Source organism: Anarrhichthys ocellatus, unplaced genomic scaffold (genome assembly GCF_004355925.1).
Source record: "Anarrhichthys ocellatus isolate YVR2014 unplaced genomic scaffold, GSC_Weel_1.0 scaffold15, whole genome shotgun sequence".
Lineage (NCBI taxonomy): Eukaryota > Metazoa > Chordata > Actinopteri > Perciformes > Anarhichadidae > Anarrhichthys > Anarrhichthys ocellatus.
In genome coordinates, this window is record NW_022280045.1 from 3,262,195 (window position 1) to 3,280,812 (window position 18,618).

Below are 18,618 nucleotides of genomic sequence, written 5' to 3' on the forward strand. Positions count from 1 at the left end.
TGGTGCATTATATGAAATCAAATGTTTTTATGTTGTCCAGCTGTTTTCCCTCTGATGTTGTATCAGTTTCCAGAGGAGCCACAAATCTGAAGATGAAATGACAGGAGTCATTCATCGCCTGGTTGTGTGAAGCCAGTGTCTCTTTATGGAACTCTTGATTACGCTGATCTCACCATCATGCTGGCCGTGTCACATGGCGTGCCTTATGACAATCACAGGGACACTGACACCGGGCACAGCTATCCTGGCATCTCACAAAGCCTTTGAGCTCAGCTGAGAAGGGAAGTCCTCTGAACTAAATGACAACATTATGCAAAACTGCAAAGAACACTCGAGGAGAGATGTCACCTGCCAGCTGAAGTGTTCTCCATGTGCAAAAAAAGGAGCTAAATATTCTCAGTAACAGTGTTTCAATCCACCTCTTTTTATGTGCATTTTCAATTTGCACATAAAAAAAACACCTCAAACTTGAAAACAAAGTTGACATCTTGCAAACAAGTTGTATGCTTGGCTGAAGTGTATCAATATAAACAAAATGTAACAAACTGTAACGGAAAGAGATTTATAATCATGATGTGTGTGAAGCATGTGACTTAAACGTCACTCAAGCTTCAGCTTTACTGGAGAGCTAAACATTTGCTTAATGCCAAAAACATCTGATAAGAATAATCGGATTTACACATCAGACGGGATAATGTCATCTTGTTGCAGCCTCTTTGTCTGCAATGGTTTACTGGCAGCCAACACTGGTTTTAGCTCCACCAGCTGTTTATTGCAATATGATCAACTTCTAATATTCACATAATTTAGTCAAAATGTGCACTAGATTTGGATAGAAACCAGACTACGGCTTGCTGCGGTGTCAACCGTTTCATCATATGGAAAGTGTTGTCTGCATGACATTGTTTGTAAAACTGTCTGACAGCATGTTTATGTTCACTGTTGGTCAACGCTGCACTATGCTACAAGCGAACATGCTAACGCTACAAGCTAGCAGCGTAGCCCGCATCGTGAGTAGCATAAATACAAGTAATTTTATGGAGGCTTCTTGTTGGCAACACACAGTCTTCATAGTTACATATATTATGACATTTTATATGAAACATTAAGTGCGTTGACATAACGTCTTTTTTTTTAATGCAATATGACGTTGGAGAAATACCTTCACACTAATCCATATCATCTCTCTCTCTCTCAACCTACAGCTGAACAAATTATCAAAATTATTGAGCAAATGTGATTTGGGACATGCCGTATTTTAGCTCGACGTTTAAATACCAGTTGGTGCTCACTGGAAATTTACAATTAAAATGTAATCAGTTACAAGTGACTCGTGTCACACTCTAACATTGCTCATTCATTACTCAGCTAAGCTCCCTTAAAAGCTGCCTTTTCAGTATTTTCCGTGCAGTTCATCAAGCAAGCCTACAGTTCGGAGGTTTTTACTAACTGACCAGAAACAGCTAACGTTAGCTTAGCCCCTGTGCTAGCTGAACTTGTCAACGCTGTGTATGAAACATTAGAAGTCACTGTTACTGCTCAACTCTGCTGTAACTAACGTTTTTAAACGGTAGACAGACAAAGTTAGCGGCTAATGTTAAAGCCCCCCTCCAAACATAGCAGCTATTGTTGCTAACAGTTGGTGGAGAACAACAAAATGAGCTAAATATTGGAATTACATTGTCAGGGGCCCAGAAACAAGACTCCAAGTGAATGATAATGTTGCTGTGTCTGCTGGTATGTAGGGAGCTATGTGCTAACGAGCTAGCTAACATCGTCAATAACATCTTTAAAAGGCCGATGTCTGTCTGCTTGTTATGGACTTTGTATGCCCTCTTGTGGCGAAGAAATTAATTAATGCTGCATGAAAGACACACTTTTTCATTTAAACACATTCTTTCCTAAACTCACACCACTGAAATCAGTAGCTGTTTAATAGGAGCGTTTGTTACAGTTCTGTCGACCTCATTGAACTTCTACTATAGAATGAACGAGAGAAATCGTTAGTGTTGATGCTAATTTAAACCCACAGTGGTGACATAGAATTACTAGCACAGTTATTGACAATTTCGATTGACCATTTCAAATGGTATGATTTGAAATACTTCACAACACAGTCATTTTACTGTATGCAACCACGTTAAACGTCTATATCTTTTTTTCCCCTCTCCCTATTTTTATCTCATATCACCTTCACTAGTCTGGACCACAAGATCTCTTTTTTTTCAAATTTGAATTGCTGTGCAAACTCAAAGTTGCTTCCCCCTTTTTAAGTCTGAGGTTGTGCTGTAATGACTTCTACAAACATGCAAAGGAAAAAACCACAGTGTCTCCACAGTGACACACTTCTAAGTAGGCAGTGTGTGTGTAAGTGAGTTGACTTTGTTCTTCATGAGTCAGCTTTGTCAAAGCCAAGAGTCAGGGAGAGTCGAGGAAACAGCTGCATCCTTGTGCCAGCTGACTTTTTTCTATTTCCACTGTGAACCAGTAACCCTGGCAGCCTTTTAGAGCAGTTGTAAAGCTATATTTGTATATGGTCAATATACTTTATATACTTAATATACAACATACAGGACATGGTCATGGACTCAGATCATATCATGCTGTATCTGATTTAGCAGTGATCAAATCTCTAAAATAGAAAAACAATCTGTGGTTTGACCTCTGAATGACCAGGTGTTACAACAATAGTCTATTTAAGTTGTAAGTGTGGACTTTGACATATTTTCTTTTACCATCTCCTGTTACACGTCTTAATCTCTGGTTTCCAGTTTCATGCAATTCTTTCTTTCTTTCTTTCTCTCAGTCTGTCTTCAACCTAAGACAAAAACGGGTGAATAAATGTAATCAGATCCGGAAGAAAGGAGGAGTTGAGCTTTATTCACGACCAGGTGGGAAACTCCTACTTAAAACGAATTTGAACTTGAACAGCACAATAACTGGTCGGGCCAGGGCATTGATTTCACAGCCTGGTGTTCGGAGATGAACTTATCAAGTCTCTCAAGGTCAGACAATGTGATAACAAGAGGTTAATATCATGCCAGCAGCTCGGTGAGGTTATACTTAGCCACCGCGGGGCTTTAAGATGGGGACATGAGGGGCTGTGCCAAATTTCATGGTAATCCATCCATTAGTTGTTGAGACATTTCACCTAAAAACCACAAATATCAACATCGTGGCCGCTCTACCGGAAAGGTAAGGAGATCACGAAAGTCAGTGGTCCTCATTCTTTGGGGAGCATGACATTTCATGGCTCCAGCCACGCCGCCAGTGTGCGTAAAATTTCGGATACATACATTGGCATGCATTGGCAGAGAATCTTTTACATTTCATGGTTTAGTTGAATATGTAGACTGTTTTTTAAAATTGTTTCCCAAGCTTAATAAGGACAGAAAGGGAAAAACACTAGAAACCATCTTTTTTTGAGTTCACAGCAGCAACACTAAAAGCGGGCCAGGGGTCTGAGGACTACACATCTATATTTTCGTGACGTATTGTATGGTGCGGTATAGATACAATAAACTGAAACTGAATAAATAATAAATAAAACATTTGTATAGTTCATTAATTCATCAAACATTCAGTCCTATTCCTCAGGGTGAAACCAGCATTGGTGAATTTCTCAGCATGCATTAGGCAGGTAAAAGGGCGATGTCAGGTCACCTGTCCATCACACATGGTTTCTAGATAAGACAAGAACATCACAAGATCGAATGACCCACTTACTGCAGCGGCAGCAGAAATTAAAGTTATCAGTATTACTGTACAGTCACATTTCATCGCACCAGTGTTGTAAAGTAATGGTTAGACAGAGGGCGTACTGAACATGTATACCCTCATGATTGGTTATTATGCACACTTGCACGCACACGGCAGGCTCAGTGAGGATTTACAGTAACAGCAGGGATTATGTTTTATTACACATGCCATTGCTGGCTGTAATCCACTTTAACAGTGCTTGTTTGCTGACACCTTGCAGAAAGAACACGTCAAAACTGAAAGACAGAATTATTTACTTAAAGTCACCGCTAAAATTAATGTTGTTTACTTGTACAACCTTGAACCTTGGGTCAGTTATGACCACACGTCGATGGCAATAATGTGGATTGTGAAGCTGACTCAACACCTGTGCAAGCTGAAGAACTATCAAGTCTCAAACCAGGAGTATAAGGAGTATATTATAAGTTAAGCAAAGCATTGCCTGCTTTGCTGCTGACCACCGGCTTGCATCTGATTTGTTTGCAGAATGATGAATGATGACTGATAAATCAAACAATGATTAAATGATAACCTGATAATTTAGAGAACATTTTTTATAAAGACCAAATACTGTCCACAGGCTTAACATGTTCACTGATTTAAAAATAGCTATTTAGGCAGCAACGCGGTGATCTATTTTAATAAACAGTTCTAGGTGATTAAAGTTGGAGAAGGAAACCAACTCTGCATGATACATCTCAGTGGTTATACAACTGGCTTTGAAATCGACATTCATCGTGTGACATGTGGATTGTTTGTTTGGAGCGACCGTTGTTGACAGTACTTTCCTGTTTCCATTTAGTAGAAATGTGTCTATGTCCAGTGACCCACTTTGGTAATCGTCCATTCGGTCTTCTGTCAACAGGCAACTCCAGCAAAACAGACTAAAATCTTTTTGGAAAGAGACAGTGGCCATGGTCAATGTCAATCACTGCTCTGGATATTTACTTTTCCAACCATGCCAACAGGAGATCCAAACAAAAACAAGTACCTGGAAAAAGGCTGTCTGTTTGCTTTAAGCTGGACTTCCGCTGGATGATGGGTCAGGGTTCGCTGGTGAAAGTAGGCCCACAAACCCTGGTTTGGGTTTGTGGGGGTTTTACAACGTGACCATGTGTCGGATTCAGAGGAACAATCAAACCGGGATAAGAGACGGGGGCCGTGGGGACAATACCAAGGCTGTCCCCTGTAGGCCCTATGCCACATAAAGACCTGATTATCCCCCCCCCCCCCCCTTCCCTTGTTGGCTGGCCTTGCCGAGTGGACGGACAGTGGAATCAGTATTTCCTCTCCTCTGTTGAGCAGTGGGGACTCTCCTCCAGGCAATTTAAGGGGAGCTGTTGTTTTGGAGAGCCACTGTGGGAAAGTCATTAAAGTGTAAAGCATCTCTCTTTTACTTATTTCTAAAGGACTCCTGGAAGAGACGTCCACTAAGGCGGTGGATGGTAATGAGTGCTGACACAGACCGCCCCCCCCACAGTGCCGTGTGTGCCAATAGCCGCTGCCATGGCAAACGGATTCTCTGCAATGAAACCGGCCTGTTGGACGGCACAACAGAAAGGGGCTTCCTCTCTTCCACAGGTGGCCAGTGTCCACCAGCTAATCAGACATTTTCTTCCAAGACTTTCAGTCACTTTGGTGTGCTTTGGTAGTGCGTTGTGGGGGCGGGTGTTCTGTTATGTGCACCAAAGATCAGCCTGTCATCATTTATTTAAAGGCGACTTACTGAATACCTGATACGCAACACGTGGTTCATAGACATCCAGAGATGAGGCCTTTCATTGAATCAAGGGTCATTCCTCGGCCGTCTCCTCTTACTGATCACATCATTATTATTCCATGCAATAAATATTTAAGTGTCTACCTGTCGTCCTTTCTCCAGTGAGATGTCCCACATGACATGACTATTATCAAAGCATTACGAAACCACAAAAGGAGACGTAACAGCATGCAGGGACAAAGGCACAAGGAGTAGCTATTTGCACGGCACTTTAATGACAGAAGATTGCCTTTACTGCATCATGGGAGTTCCCTTTATGCAACTCTAATGCATATAAAACAATCGGAGGTGCTTGACTTGCTAACATCATAGTGGTACAGTAAAGCAAAGAAACAGCTGACAGCTGAGTCCAATGTTTAATTTCCGAGTGTAACAACCTCCCTTTCACGTGGAGCACACAAACCGGTCTGAAGCAGTCTGCTGCAGAGAAGTGTTGTTCATCCTTTGCCCCTGTATTTCTTTGAAAAATGAGGGCCTCTGCCGGAATCCACTGGTACAGCATGTTGTTTACCAAAATGTGTGTACCCCAAGATATCCCAGCATTCAGTGGACTAATTTTGTCTTATCAAACATTATCCATTGCAACACTGTACTGCACATGCTGTCTGACCTGGATTCCCACCAGGGATGTACTTTTCACAATAGTACATCCCATGAATCATATGCAACTCCCCTCTGTAATGTTTATTACGTGGCCTCGCTTGCTGATGGACTCACAAGTTGAATATTTATCCAGTAGTCACCTTTAAATATTGCCACACCGCCTTTCTATTTTCAGTCCGTCTATCGATTTGCTTGGTTAAACAGTGGGCCGCATGCAAAAGGGTAATATTCACAGAACAGGTCAAAGACTGGGTGACAGGAAACCTGCGTTAAATCTCCACAGAAGTGTGCATGATAGCCGAGTGTCACCGAAGCAGCCGAAAACAACATTGATTGGCTTTGTTAATGGCTGGGTATAAGGAAGAGTGATTGATTAGACCGGCCCTGCATTAATGCACATCAGGCCGTGTCCTGGGGGTCACACTGTTACATGCAACGTTTTCCTGTGCTTTGATATTTTCCTCTGAACTGCACTGGAATCCTCTCTCTGTGCGCTCTACTGTGTACATTTCCTTCTCCCTGGGCCCACATATAGATTTGTGAAAAGCGAGGTTATGCAACAGCCCGGCCACTTGAATAAAGTGCCATTTACTGAGGGTGAATGGAGGAGTGAAGAATGGCGAGGGACACATTGTCAGAGGCCATTGATATGCAGAGCACCGTGGCGTTAGTATTAGGCCTTTCGTTGGCTTCAATCAAAATCTGCTGTATCTGTGAGGAGCTTTCTTCTCTATGTCACCCTCAAACTGGCCCAGTCAGAGAGAGCCAGCAGTCACGAGGCCCACCCATGCATGGCACATGGAGGACCAAAACACCCCTCAGAATGAAGTTTACCTGATATGTTTTCAGATTAAATCACATGTTCAACGGTACTCTGAGAACTCTGTTACCAATCTTGAGTAAACACTTGCAGGGTCGCAGGGAGGGCCTAAAATAGGTTGCTGCATAGTCACCAGTGAAATGAAGCAATAACCAAAGGTGGACACTGAGTCAATAACAACAGAATCATTGGCATTTCCTCCTGCACTAAATAAGGTCAATGCTTTTATTCTGACAAAAACAATTGGTAACCTCCTTGTTGACCTGGTGAAACTGAGTTTATATAAGAATATGACATCGATTGTCATCTGAAGCAACAGTGCGTGCAGATAAGCGACGGCCACATTCATTTCAGTTCAAACACAAGGATTCACCCCATCAGTAAATCCCCACATCTCCTTCCTCCCAGTCCGCCTTTGGAAGCGGAGTGAACTGGGTTAGGGTTACATAACCAGTGTCTGCTCCCATAGATCCTCAGCAGCTCGTCTTCCCCTAATCTGTTCTGCTTGATTACACCCTCCATCCCCCTCCTCTGCCGACTCATTCGACTGAGATTGTTGCACATCCACACATGAACAGTGCGTCGAGATCCGCCACGCTCCGGTTCAGAGCGGACGGGATGCTTGTGATTGCAGGTGTATGTGTGTGTGTGTGGCTGCAGCAGTGTTTTTTGTCAGTGTGCAGCATCTCGTCATAAAGGCATCTGAGGTTGGCCGTGTACGTTTGCCTCTACAATCTCCAGACCTTTCCAGTTGTTTACACCGTATCTTAGCATGGCGGACATCTGTGTCAGTCATACCTGCTGATGACTTGATATCTGTGTGAACAAGGCGGACATTGCAATCTGCTCAAATATTGTCAACATAGATAGACTGTACTCTGATAATAGTTGACGTAACAGCAGCCTGTCGGTGGTTTTAGTAACACTGTGGTGCTGAGAGAAGCCTACTGATGCTGGAGGTGTTCCTGCAATTCATCAATATGGATGCAAGGTGCAGTGGTAGTGTCAACGTTTACTACAGCATGTGCCCCTTTAAATGTTTTTCTCTTTGGTTTTCTGACAGAAATCAAAAAACAGTGGTCTGTTTGTAGCGCCAACATTTTCCAGTCACAGGGTACATTTGATAGCTGCTGTGAAAAGAAGAGAAATTCAGGTTAAGTGTCTGCTGAGAAAGTTTATCATTACCCGTAATTTGGCATAAGACAGAGAGCTATCAAACAAAGTTCATTTTAGCAGCAGTCTGCAGTCTTACTGAGGAACTGTAAAACCAGTATTTGGCCGATACAAAAAAGGGTTGGAAAGGCCGAGGGAAAGTGGTCTTTTCACAGGTTTCACAGAGCATGGGGCCGACTTTTTGTGGAAATCAAAGCTTTTTTCAATTAAAGTGCTTATAAAAAAAAGTCTGAAGACACAAGGGAGGGTTTAAAGGGCAAATGGTGACTTGCATTTATCGCCCTTTTTTGTGACAAGTAAGCTTTAACTGCAGCGGTACACCATGACCCGTCTCCCTGACCTTTGCTCTACAAGAGCATAAACATGGGAATATCCTCCTCAGGCTGCATCTCCCCTATAAAACTGTGCACCTCCAGAAGGCAATAAATCGTCCAACCTCCAGCTGACTAAACATTTAATATGTTTTATGAGTCTCGTCGGTGAAGGCCAACAGGCAGAAGAGGCAGGGAACAATGTTTCACGCTTGTAACGCAACATGAACCTGGAAGCAGTTGAAAGGTGAGGAAACAGGGGGTTTGAATGGTGCAGCGCTTCTGTTAGTTTTCATGTGTAACACAGAAAAAACCCTTGATATGACAGCCTCAGTGTTCTTACCCCTCTGTTACTGTACGTTAAGATGCATCTGGTATCATAGGAGCAGAACTGATAAATGGGTCACACACAATCTTTGTTGGTTTCATACTTATTATAAGTCTACCAAAGTAAACTGGATTTATATATCGACAAAAAATCCCCTTATGAATCAACATGTCTAAATCCCTACAGCCTTTAATCTTTACTGTCAATCAAGAATCACACTGCGTGTTACTCACACTGTTCCAACATTTATCACAAACTCAACTGTGAGATTGAAATCAGTAGTTTTTTTGGAGCCTTTTCTGACATCAAAGGGAAAGATCCGGATTCTGTTTTGTCGTCTGTTAGGCCACTGCAGAAAGTAGGCCACGCCAGATCTGTGCCGTCATCATCTCCATGAGCAGAAAGGGGAGCTTCATCAGCATCGTTGCATTTTTAAAAATCACATTGGTGTCATCAGTGCCTTCAGCTGTGAGATTGCAAATCACACCCGACTCTCACACAGCGAGAAGAAATCTTCCCCAAGCACTGACACTTTTGGCAAACTTCTCAACACAATGCTTTGCGAACACAGCAATCAACATGCCATGATTGTGCCTACCAATATTCAATATGTTGTTGACAATGTCCGCAAATTCACTTTGACACAATCTACTACTGTACACAGCCAACAGAGGTTTGTTATGATCTACTGACACCTACTGCCTCGATGAAGAAACGACAGCCGCATTTTATGTAACTTTGAGCTGAAACTCATAGACGTGGCCCTGGCGCCCTCCAGTGATAAAAGCTTTAAACACACTTACACGCTTGTAGAGGAGCCAGATGGAGCTCATATTGAGTTCTTTCTCAAGGGCATCTTGATGTGATGTGTTAAAGGATGAGGAGCTTTTCCTGTTCGCGTCTTCAGAACAAGTTTTCAACGAGCCGGACTGAGATGTTTCTCTGCAGAGGGCGATGCCACAGGGGCTGAAACAACAAGCTGATCAGTTGATAATCGTTAGTTGCATCTCTAGATGTGACACTGGAAGGAGCCTTGTTTCCGGTGAACAAGAGGATGGTTTGGCATGGAAGGACCTTCTTTCTGACACTTCTGGGGGATCGTTTCTGATTTTTCCCATAACTACTGTTATAGAATCTTTACAGATTACCTCTTGGAATAAATAATGCTTGTAAAGACAATCATGCCCCAAAGGAAAGGCTGCTATCCTACAAGACTACACTGAACTTGTTTGAAATTTAAACATATAACCAATCCAGTTTGACATTTTTATTCATTTCACTTCATGATGACACCAAAACGCAGTGTAGCAGGAACACGGTGTTGTGCCATGCATACATAATGAGCAACCTCATGTTCTAATGAAAGAGCCTTTTTTTTATTTATATCTTTTGAAGGATTCACATTTGGATCGTCACTTTTGAAAATAAACAAATTATAATCTTCACAAAAATATTCTATCCGTACATTTTCCCAGATTTTTGTCGAAGTGCTACACAAATTACACAGATAACACCGATAGTTCACAACGGGGTGTTGTGCATTTCCATGAGGCAGTTCTCCGAACATGCAAAAGTAAGCTCAGCACGTCAGGCGGCTTTGACAGGGAAACCGGTCCTTGAGGACCGGTTTCCCTGTCACAAAGCATGGAGGTTCACGCTGTTTAAGGGAATGCTCGGTTCACTGAACTGTGTCCGTATGCACGTGTCCACTCTTCTGCTGCTCCACATACATTTATGCGGGGATGGAACATTTAAGCCGTTTGCATGCATTTGCAATACCCACAAAAAAACTAAAAAAACGTGTCGAGTCTTTTCTAATAATATGGAATAAAAACCCAGAGCTTTCTGAAGAGAAATGCTATCGTGCACTTTTGTTATAGCCCTCATTGGTTTGATCCTGATAGTTCAGTCTAAGGCAACTTTTCCTTTCAAAGGAAATCAGGGAATGTCTCTTTTGACCAGTCGAGTTCCTAACTGACAAGAAGACATCACAGTGATGGGGAATTAGTTCTTTTTATGCAATCTGAATATCTAAACTATGTCAGACTTCTTGGCTTGCCTCTGTCGTGCATACAAAGTTCATTGGCGGTTAAGTTCTAAGTTTATCACATCAGACGTTAAGAATAAGAATTCAGTACTGTGACATTCACATGTTCACATTTGTAAACTGTTCCTGCGTGGAGTCCCACCGTGAATTGAAATTCGTGATGACAAAATCGTCGTTATGACACATTGGTGTGCTTCACGGTGAGGTATGGCCCTACTCCGCTTGGAACGCGACCTTAACTGCATTGCACCGTTTATGAATGACTGTAAATGCCATGATGAACGTGCCCTTAAAACTGTGAGTTGTGATCACCTTCAATGAAAACTGAATGTGAAATCAGAAAAGAAAGTGGTGATGTGTTGATGTTGGCGCGATGACAAAAATGTTGATGTTTCCACGATCCGACATCATACACTGTACATGTAAATATACTGTAACAAGCTGTTCAATATGGACCGTTATTCATTACAAAGGTATTGGCTGTAGACAAGAAGTGTGTATTCTTACTTGTGAAAAGAACTATAACTGCAGATCATTTATTCTCAGGTGAGAGAATATTGCTTTGGGACTTCTGTGACTTAAAATATCTTATGCCCCCAAAACAAGTTCAGCACTGAGAATGGCACACAAAATGTCAAATGTCACAACAGACGTACCGGCACAGTTCACTGTTGACCTTTCACATCTAATCCCAACGTGTTCAGAACAATCAATATTTTTCATTCCAGCCCTCTGAAATCACTGCTGATGGGTGCGTAGCAGTGAAAGATAAAAGTTGTTGATAGACTGTTCATAATGGCCCATGTTAAAAAACAAATACCATGTAGGGGAAAACAAACGAACAGCACAAGAGCGGTCTTAAAATCTTATGATCCACAAACACTTGGATGTTTCATTAACTTTGCATGCTAATTACCAGTTCGCTGCACAGCAAGAAAATCAAAAGCATTCTGTACACAACCAGAAATATGGCACAACGTAAACTAGAGGACACGATCACATCCAGCAAGCCCTCGGCCCAGAAGGATATTTACACTGGCAGCTCCGGCCTTGGAAGAGTTTCTGCTCTGCTATAGGCGACCACTTCTTCACGCGGCAGGTTGAGCCTCACCTCCCCTCCTGCTGCCGTGGAGGCTGAGTAGACTGCGGTGGCGGAACCAGAAGGGGGGCCATTGGTCTCCATGGTGAAGAGCTTGCAGGGTCCTGGTAGGGCCATGTCGGGAGCCTCCTTTTCTGGGCTGGATGCCCGGGACGAACCCGGGGATGACGTGGGGCTGAGCTGCACAGCTGTGGTATCCTGCAGCGTGTGCTCGCTGACCTCTATTTCAAACGCTGCCCCACCAGCCAGCCCGCCGTGTCCCATCAGCCCCGCGCCCCTGCCGCCCACCTTGGACCTCCGTGAGCTGTGGGGAGGGGGGAGGCGGCTGCACACGCAACAGGCCCCGAAAAAGGAGAAGGCCACCAGCAGAAGGATCGGTCCGATGATGATCGGGGGATTGGCAGAAGGCACCAGCGTGCTGAAGGCGAACGCTCCCACGAGGGTGATGTTGAGTCCAGCCAGCATGATGCACAGGCCGCAGGCACAGCAGAGCGCCGGAGAAGGTAGGCCATGAGGGCGAGACGTCCTCCTCGTCTTCTTCTGGGGCTCCTTTTTAGGTACAGGGGTGCCAGTGTTTCTATCAGTGATGACCATGTCTTCTCCTCCCGAGCTCTCTCTCTTCCACTGTGTTATCAAATCTCTCCGTGTTTCAGTCCAGACTCTTCCCCATGGCAATGTTTAAACAAATTCACAGCCAGGTAACATCTTTGTCTGTAAATGACAAAACATAACAGCTGTAAGAGCATCCTTTTGGATGCACACACACACAGTGAAAGAAACACTCTGCCTCTGATAACCCTGCTCTTGTTCGGTCCACCAGTGTTACTGAACAAATATCTAATGATCATTGTGTACTCCCTGAGAGACTTTGTGTAATGAGCTCTGAACATGCATCACTCTGCCCTGCTACTCCTATAAATTACACATGTCATGAATAAAATCTGATCAGCTAAAAGCTGAATACACTGGCCACTATGCAGGTGAGTGTTACGGTTGGCTCAGTATTGCTGTGGTTTATATCATAGAGACACCAGAAGCCTGTCTCACACGTATACGGGGAAGGACTGCTGAAAATACTGAGCATTTAAATCAACTGGACTATGTTTTAAATAGGATTTTGCTTGTTTTGCACAATTTCCATGTACAACAACACACACGACAAGTACAGAGCACATTATACCTCAGGTAAACAAACAAAAAACATTGAAATAAATTGGTGGGACCGTTAATTGGGAATTTAACCATCTACACTGTTGCATTACAATATTAATGAGATGCATGCACCCTGTGACTCTTGCACCACCATATTGAAAAAAAAAGTCATACTGCTTAATAATTAAACACGTTTGTTCATAATTGCTGTTCATTCGATAGGTCTGTAAAATGTGTGCAATGGCACTGCAGCTGCTTCATTTCGTGGCAGCAAGGCCATGGTGTGAATGGCTTTTCAGTATTTAGTTGCAATCTAATCAGCCCTGTCATTCCAGCATGCGTCCATTCAGGAGCATACAGTGCAAATGAAGAAAGGGGGTGTGGGGAAAGGATATCCTTTTTGTAAATGTGTATATCAGTAAAACAATGACCACGCATGCAAATACAAACAGTACAGTTTAATTATGAACTAGGCTTTGCTTAGAACACATTTAAATGTACGGCACAGATGTGTAATTAACCCGTAAAAAAAAATCATCTTACCCTGTATGTCGATGCACTGCAGGTCTTTCCATTGTCCAATCAGTAGATTTTCGCCGAGATTCCCATGTCTAATTACCGCGCGTAATTGCTGAGAGGTTGAAAGGACGCATAAACACCAAACGAGGGGTCTTCATCCTGCCTTCGCGGCTTCGCGGCGCTGAGGGCACAAGTCATGACAGCTGTTCAATCGGTGGCCATGGAAACACAAAAAGCAACGCGATCCGACCTGCTGAGGAACACACCACGAGGAGACGAGGGGACAGATCTCTTAGGTGACTGAGATGGCATCACTTCTGAGTTGGCACACAGACTGCGCGCTGCTCCCGATGTGGACCGAGACGCACGCAGCAGCACCGGCGAGGTCATTCCTGCTACGAAAACGAAGGGTGGGGGTGACCGGGGACCGGGGAACCGCTAATACAGGCGAGGTGTCTCTCCGGTGGTGGGTGTGATGTCGTCAGATCATTATTGCATACATTTTTGATCCGCCGCGGAGAGCATCTTCTCTCCTCTGTGAACCTCTGGATGCGACTCCCCTGTCTCCTCCTCAGCCATCCTTGTGTGTGTGTGTGTGTGTGTGTGTGTGTGTGGAGGAGATGATGAAGGTGAATGCTGTTGCACCGTGCCTGTAGCTCACTAGCTCCCCTTTACTTGTTGCTGATTTTTCTTTAAATTACATTTTAAAATTAAAGCCTCAAATTATTTTTTCTTTAATCTAATTTACAGTCGGTTTCTTTGTTAAGGTGTTTTCAGTCATACCATTAAATAATATGATGCCACTTTTCTATAGAGGAGTCATAAATTGGAATTAATGGCTTAATTAAAGGTTAATAAATCAATTAAATGTAAAAATAAAGTAATTAATTAGAACTAATTTAGGGTTGCCAAGCGGTGAAAAATGTCACCACTGTTAAGTCAAATAAGTCATTAATACGCCATTAATAAATAAATAGGCCACCAGGTTGGCAGTTATGAATGTCAGTAAGATAAAATGGCCAAGTGTTGCCTAATAGGCCAACAAATTCAGTAAGTTGTATGTAAATAAATCATTAATAAAGCGTTCAGAAGCTCAAACTGACATAGCAAATGTCGTGCTGGAGGAGGATAAACACCACCTGGCAACCCGGAATCTGTTGTTATGAATAAAGCATGACCTCTTAACTCTTCAATTTTTTTGCTGAGACCATTTATGCAGCCTTTGGTTTACAACCCGACCATTGAAATTCAATTCACAGTTATTGCATTTGGCAATTCTAGATTGATACCTCGAAAATCTCTTTAAAAAACTCCTGCAGACTCCTCTGCCTACCGTTGCTGACACAATTCATGCTCGCAGCACGCCACAGTTTTTGTCAGAGCGCAGCATTCTTCCCCATGCAGCAGTCATTCTGCCTGTGCCATCCTGAATATCAATGTATTACGTTTCACTGCGGGGGTGCAGTTCAGTGTGCGCGTGCAACAGGATGTAGCTGTTTGTGTGTCGGTCTGTCTGCGCACGTGTATTCCAATTTGTTTTGCTCATGGCAAATACGAGCAGGGGAACTTGAGCCGAATCTTGTACGAGTCCCATCGTCACATAACGACCGTTACCATTTCTTAATTGGCGGCTGAAGACATTGTGAGGCGGTGAGATGAGCTGCACACAAGTGGGACTACTTGGCTTACTTTGTATTCACTCATTAGCAGGAAGTTTGGAAATACTTCTCTTGCACTCGCGAGTTAATCTTTGGAGGTGTTTATTAGGCCACACAAGTACAATGTCATGAGGTCATCTCAACAAACGTTCAGTTTGAGCCACAATTCGACAGAAGACCATTATCTTTTGCCCCACCTTTGAAAGCCACTTAATGACGAAGATTTAGCAGGGAAGTTGAATAAAATTGGTCCGTCAGGTCATGTGATGACATCATGGCAGGTCTTGATCAGAAGACGGCTGCTTAAGTTTCCGTCTCGATAAGATGTCTGGCATGTCTGAAGATGTCCTGCAACACACCAGAGCAGGACTCACGTAAGCAAAGGGATGATGTATTGTGTCTGATGAAGCTGAACTAAAACATCTCGAGGCAAAATTAGAAGATTAGAAATTAGAAAAGTATTTGTCTGTCTTTATCTGTTGTGTTATGTCTTCCCTCAATTTGGGACAACCCGTCTTACGTTCTTCCCCGAAGTCATCTAAAAATGTATCCTATAGTTTTGAAAAGACTGCTCTGCATAATTCGTGTTGGTATGTGACTAATGCAATGAAATGAACACAACATACATTTTACATGATTGTCCCACACAATTTGTGGTCACTGTGGATCATATGAAGCTGAAGTAAGAAAACTAGTCTCAATTTAACAATATCAAGCTTTGACAAATGATTATTTTAAATTTTCATATATGTCAGTCACAGGTTTGTAAAAATGCTTGTTATATGGATATCCAAACGTCCAAAGTGACTGTGAAAGGAGGTGATACTTTGTAATGTTCCCTTGTACAGGCAACACAAAAGCACATGTTCTTATGTGAGGTGTTTCGTTTGCTGATCTACCAACAATTTAGCTCTGTGATAGAAATAATATATGAGTGCAGAGAATACAGAAATATAGTCCCTCATGTAGCATGGCTTAATCACCACCACGCCCTTTATATTTAGCGATTAATCATTTTGTCCATGAATTAGTGCAACAGCTTCATCTTGTCAACATAAACTACGTTTTTTGGCACCTCAACACCTTCTCTTTTAAACTACGGCATAAAGAAAAGGTTACTGGACACATCACAAAAAAGAGCAACATCGAATACAATTAATAAGCCATCAAATCGCGGAGATCAATCTCATGCCTTGCAGTGACCGCCTTAAACCCGAAATTGACTCTGAGAGAGACTGCCGACACACACATCTAAACAGTGCAGGTCAAATCACTGCACTGCTCTGACGTCTCCGTCTGGCAGGGCGTCATGATCTCACTACAGTGAAATAAAAGCATGACTCCTGAACATTATCCTAGAAAAATCTGTGTTACTATAGTAAGTCAAAGCGCTTGTTCCACTTCATAAGGGCAGTTCAGCGTTAACACTCAGCTTCATGTGTCATTAAAAGTCTTTAAAGTTTCAGTTCATTGATGTTGGGGCATTTACATGTGGATTTGTGATGCATCCAAAACAATCTCGCAGTATTAGGTCAACAAATGACAAAGTCAGTGTGTGAAAATATTCTAATGTTGAAACGATCAAGGGAAAGTCAATGATGAATGCAGCATTTCGATTCTGGTGAGGTTGATGATCTGAAAATGTCACCACTGTTAAGTCAAATAAGTCATTAATATATCATTAATAAATAAATAGGCCACCAGGTTGGCAGTTATAAATGTCAGGAAGATACAATGGGCAAGTGTTGCCTAATAGGCCAACAAATTCAGTAAGTTGTATGTAAATAAATCAGTAATAACGAGTTCAGAAGTTCAGAGGTCGAACTGTCTTTGCAATGATTTAAAGAGCTCAAACTGACATAGCAAATATCCTGCTGGAGGAGGATGAATGGAGGGAGAGGAACCACTCGGTTAAGGTGACATGTTCTTTAGTGTTAGAAGATGACAGCAGAGGAGACTTTAAATGGGACGTTACCTTTCTTGCACTTTATGAATGTCAACCCGCTTCTTGCTCTAATCCACATTAATTGCATATGGAAAAAAAATCCCCACATATATAATATCGTCCACGTACCCCTCATCTGGGTTGGTCTCAGCCATCGGTCCGCCCTCCACAAAGGTTCCCATTCGACTCTTAGAACGCTCCAGATTTAGCTGACTCTGAGTCCCTGTCGAGAGCACGGGTTAGGGTAATTCAAGTCAATTTTATTTATACGTGACACTTTCCATGTAGAGCATGTCGAGACCGTACTCTTTAATTTACAGAGACCCCCAGGAGGTCTCTCCAGGAGAGCAGATCAACACACTGCAACATTCAATGTAACATTTTCACGTTTCAGTCTGTGGATGTCTGAGAGCTGAATCATGTTATGATGGCTGGCAGGTGAGAGAAAACAGTCTCAGGGGAAAACACACACACAAACACACACACACACTTGGATTGTCTATTATGTGGTCACATGCACTCACCTATCTATATGTCTTCGCCACATAAAACCAGATCAAACAAACAGCAGTAACGAGCATGCATAAGCAACTGCAGCTTCTAGATCTCATAGGACTGTGTGGGTGCAGTTAAACAGCCATAAACAGAGAGATTGATGCCATGAGGAGAAATTGCCATCTCACTGCTAATTGCTAATAACTCCTGACCAACGTTTTTCTATTTCATCAGAAACATTTGGGTTTGAAAATAATAATACATGTGTTTTCTGTACAAACAACAGTAAATCTGTTTATTACATGTTCTACAACGATATTCAGGAAATTAATTCAAGAGTTAATGCTGGATTGTATGTGATAGATTATGCCCAAATAATAAAATGAAAAAAATATTAACAAATATTTATTTTTTCATACACAAAGCCGGTGTGCTGAAAGAAGAAATCTCTGTTAGAAATGATCATGGAGAGATACTCCACATGTTTCTTAAACCTCTAGAATCTGAAATGAATTCAAACCAGATTTACACAAACAAATGACCTCTATAACACATGAAAAGATTAAATATCACTGACTTCCAGTGTTTGCTTTGAATATACAATCTATTTAGTATTTTCATTCTCGTTATTTTCACTGGAGCACAAACACATAGGTCTTCTTGTGTTTTGTTCTTGTGTCTTGTGATTTGTAATCACAGTACATTATTGTATTATATATCTTGTCCTGGATTTTCTGATGAACTAACATTCATGTGGACATATTTACATGAATGCATTTCCAGTCAGATTCTCTCAGCACTGTGAATCTTTTCTCTCACATCTTTCCTCGATCTCATAATGTTTTCCATCTAGGTCAATAAAAAGTGGTTATGAAAGAAGGACTCTCTCTCTCTCTCTCTCTCTCTCTCTCTCTCTCTCTCTCTCTCTC

At 42.3% G+C, this 18,618-nt stretch overlaps 2 protein-coding genes across 2 annotated transcripts in view; both read right to left on the reverse strand.

The window, feature by feature from the left end:
* Positions 1-8,944: 8,944 nt before the first annotated feature.
* On the reverse strand, positions 8,945-14,355 carry tmem275a (transmembrane protein 275a). Its single transcript, XM_031855010.1, has 2 exons — positions 13,616-14,355; positions 8,945-12,631 (listed from the first exon to the last, which is right to left on the reverse strand). The coding sequence occupies exon 2, from the start codon at positions 12,512-12,514 to the stop codon at positions 11,852-11,854; it is 663 nt and encodes a 220-aa protein (XP_031710870.1). The 5' UTR covers positions 12,515-12,631; positions 13,616-14,355; the 3' UTR covers positions 8,945-11,851.
* A 935-nt stretch (positions 14,356-15,290) lies between these two features.
* kncn (kinocilin) overlaps positions 15,291-18,618 on the reverse strand; it is a 5,852-nt gene continuing 2,524 nt past the window's right edge. The window contains exons 4-5 of the mRNA XM_031855343.1: positions 17,324-17,417; positions 15,291-15,597 (exon numbers count right to left, since the gene is read on the reverse strand). Of these exons, the coding sequence (XP_031711203.1) occupies positions 15,522-15,597; positions 17,324-17,417 (170 nt within the window). The 3' untranslated portion in view covers positions 15,291-15,521. The remainder of the gene's footprint in view (positions 15,598-17,323; positions 17,418-18,618) is intronic.

Coding starts and splice junctions, on each gene's coding strand:
- tmem275a (XM_031855010.1), bottom strand. CDS start 12,514: ATGGTCATCACTGATAGAAACACTGGCACCCCTGTACCTAAAAAGGAG.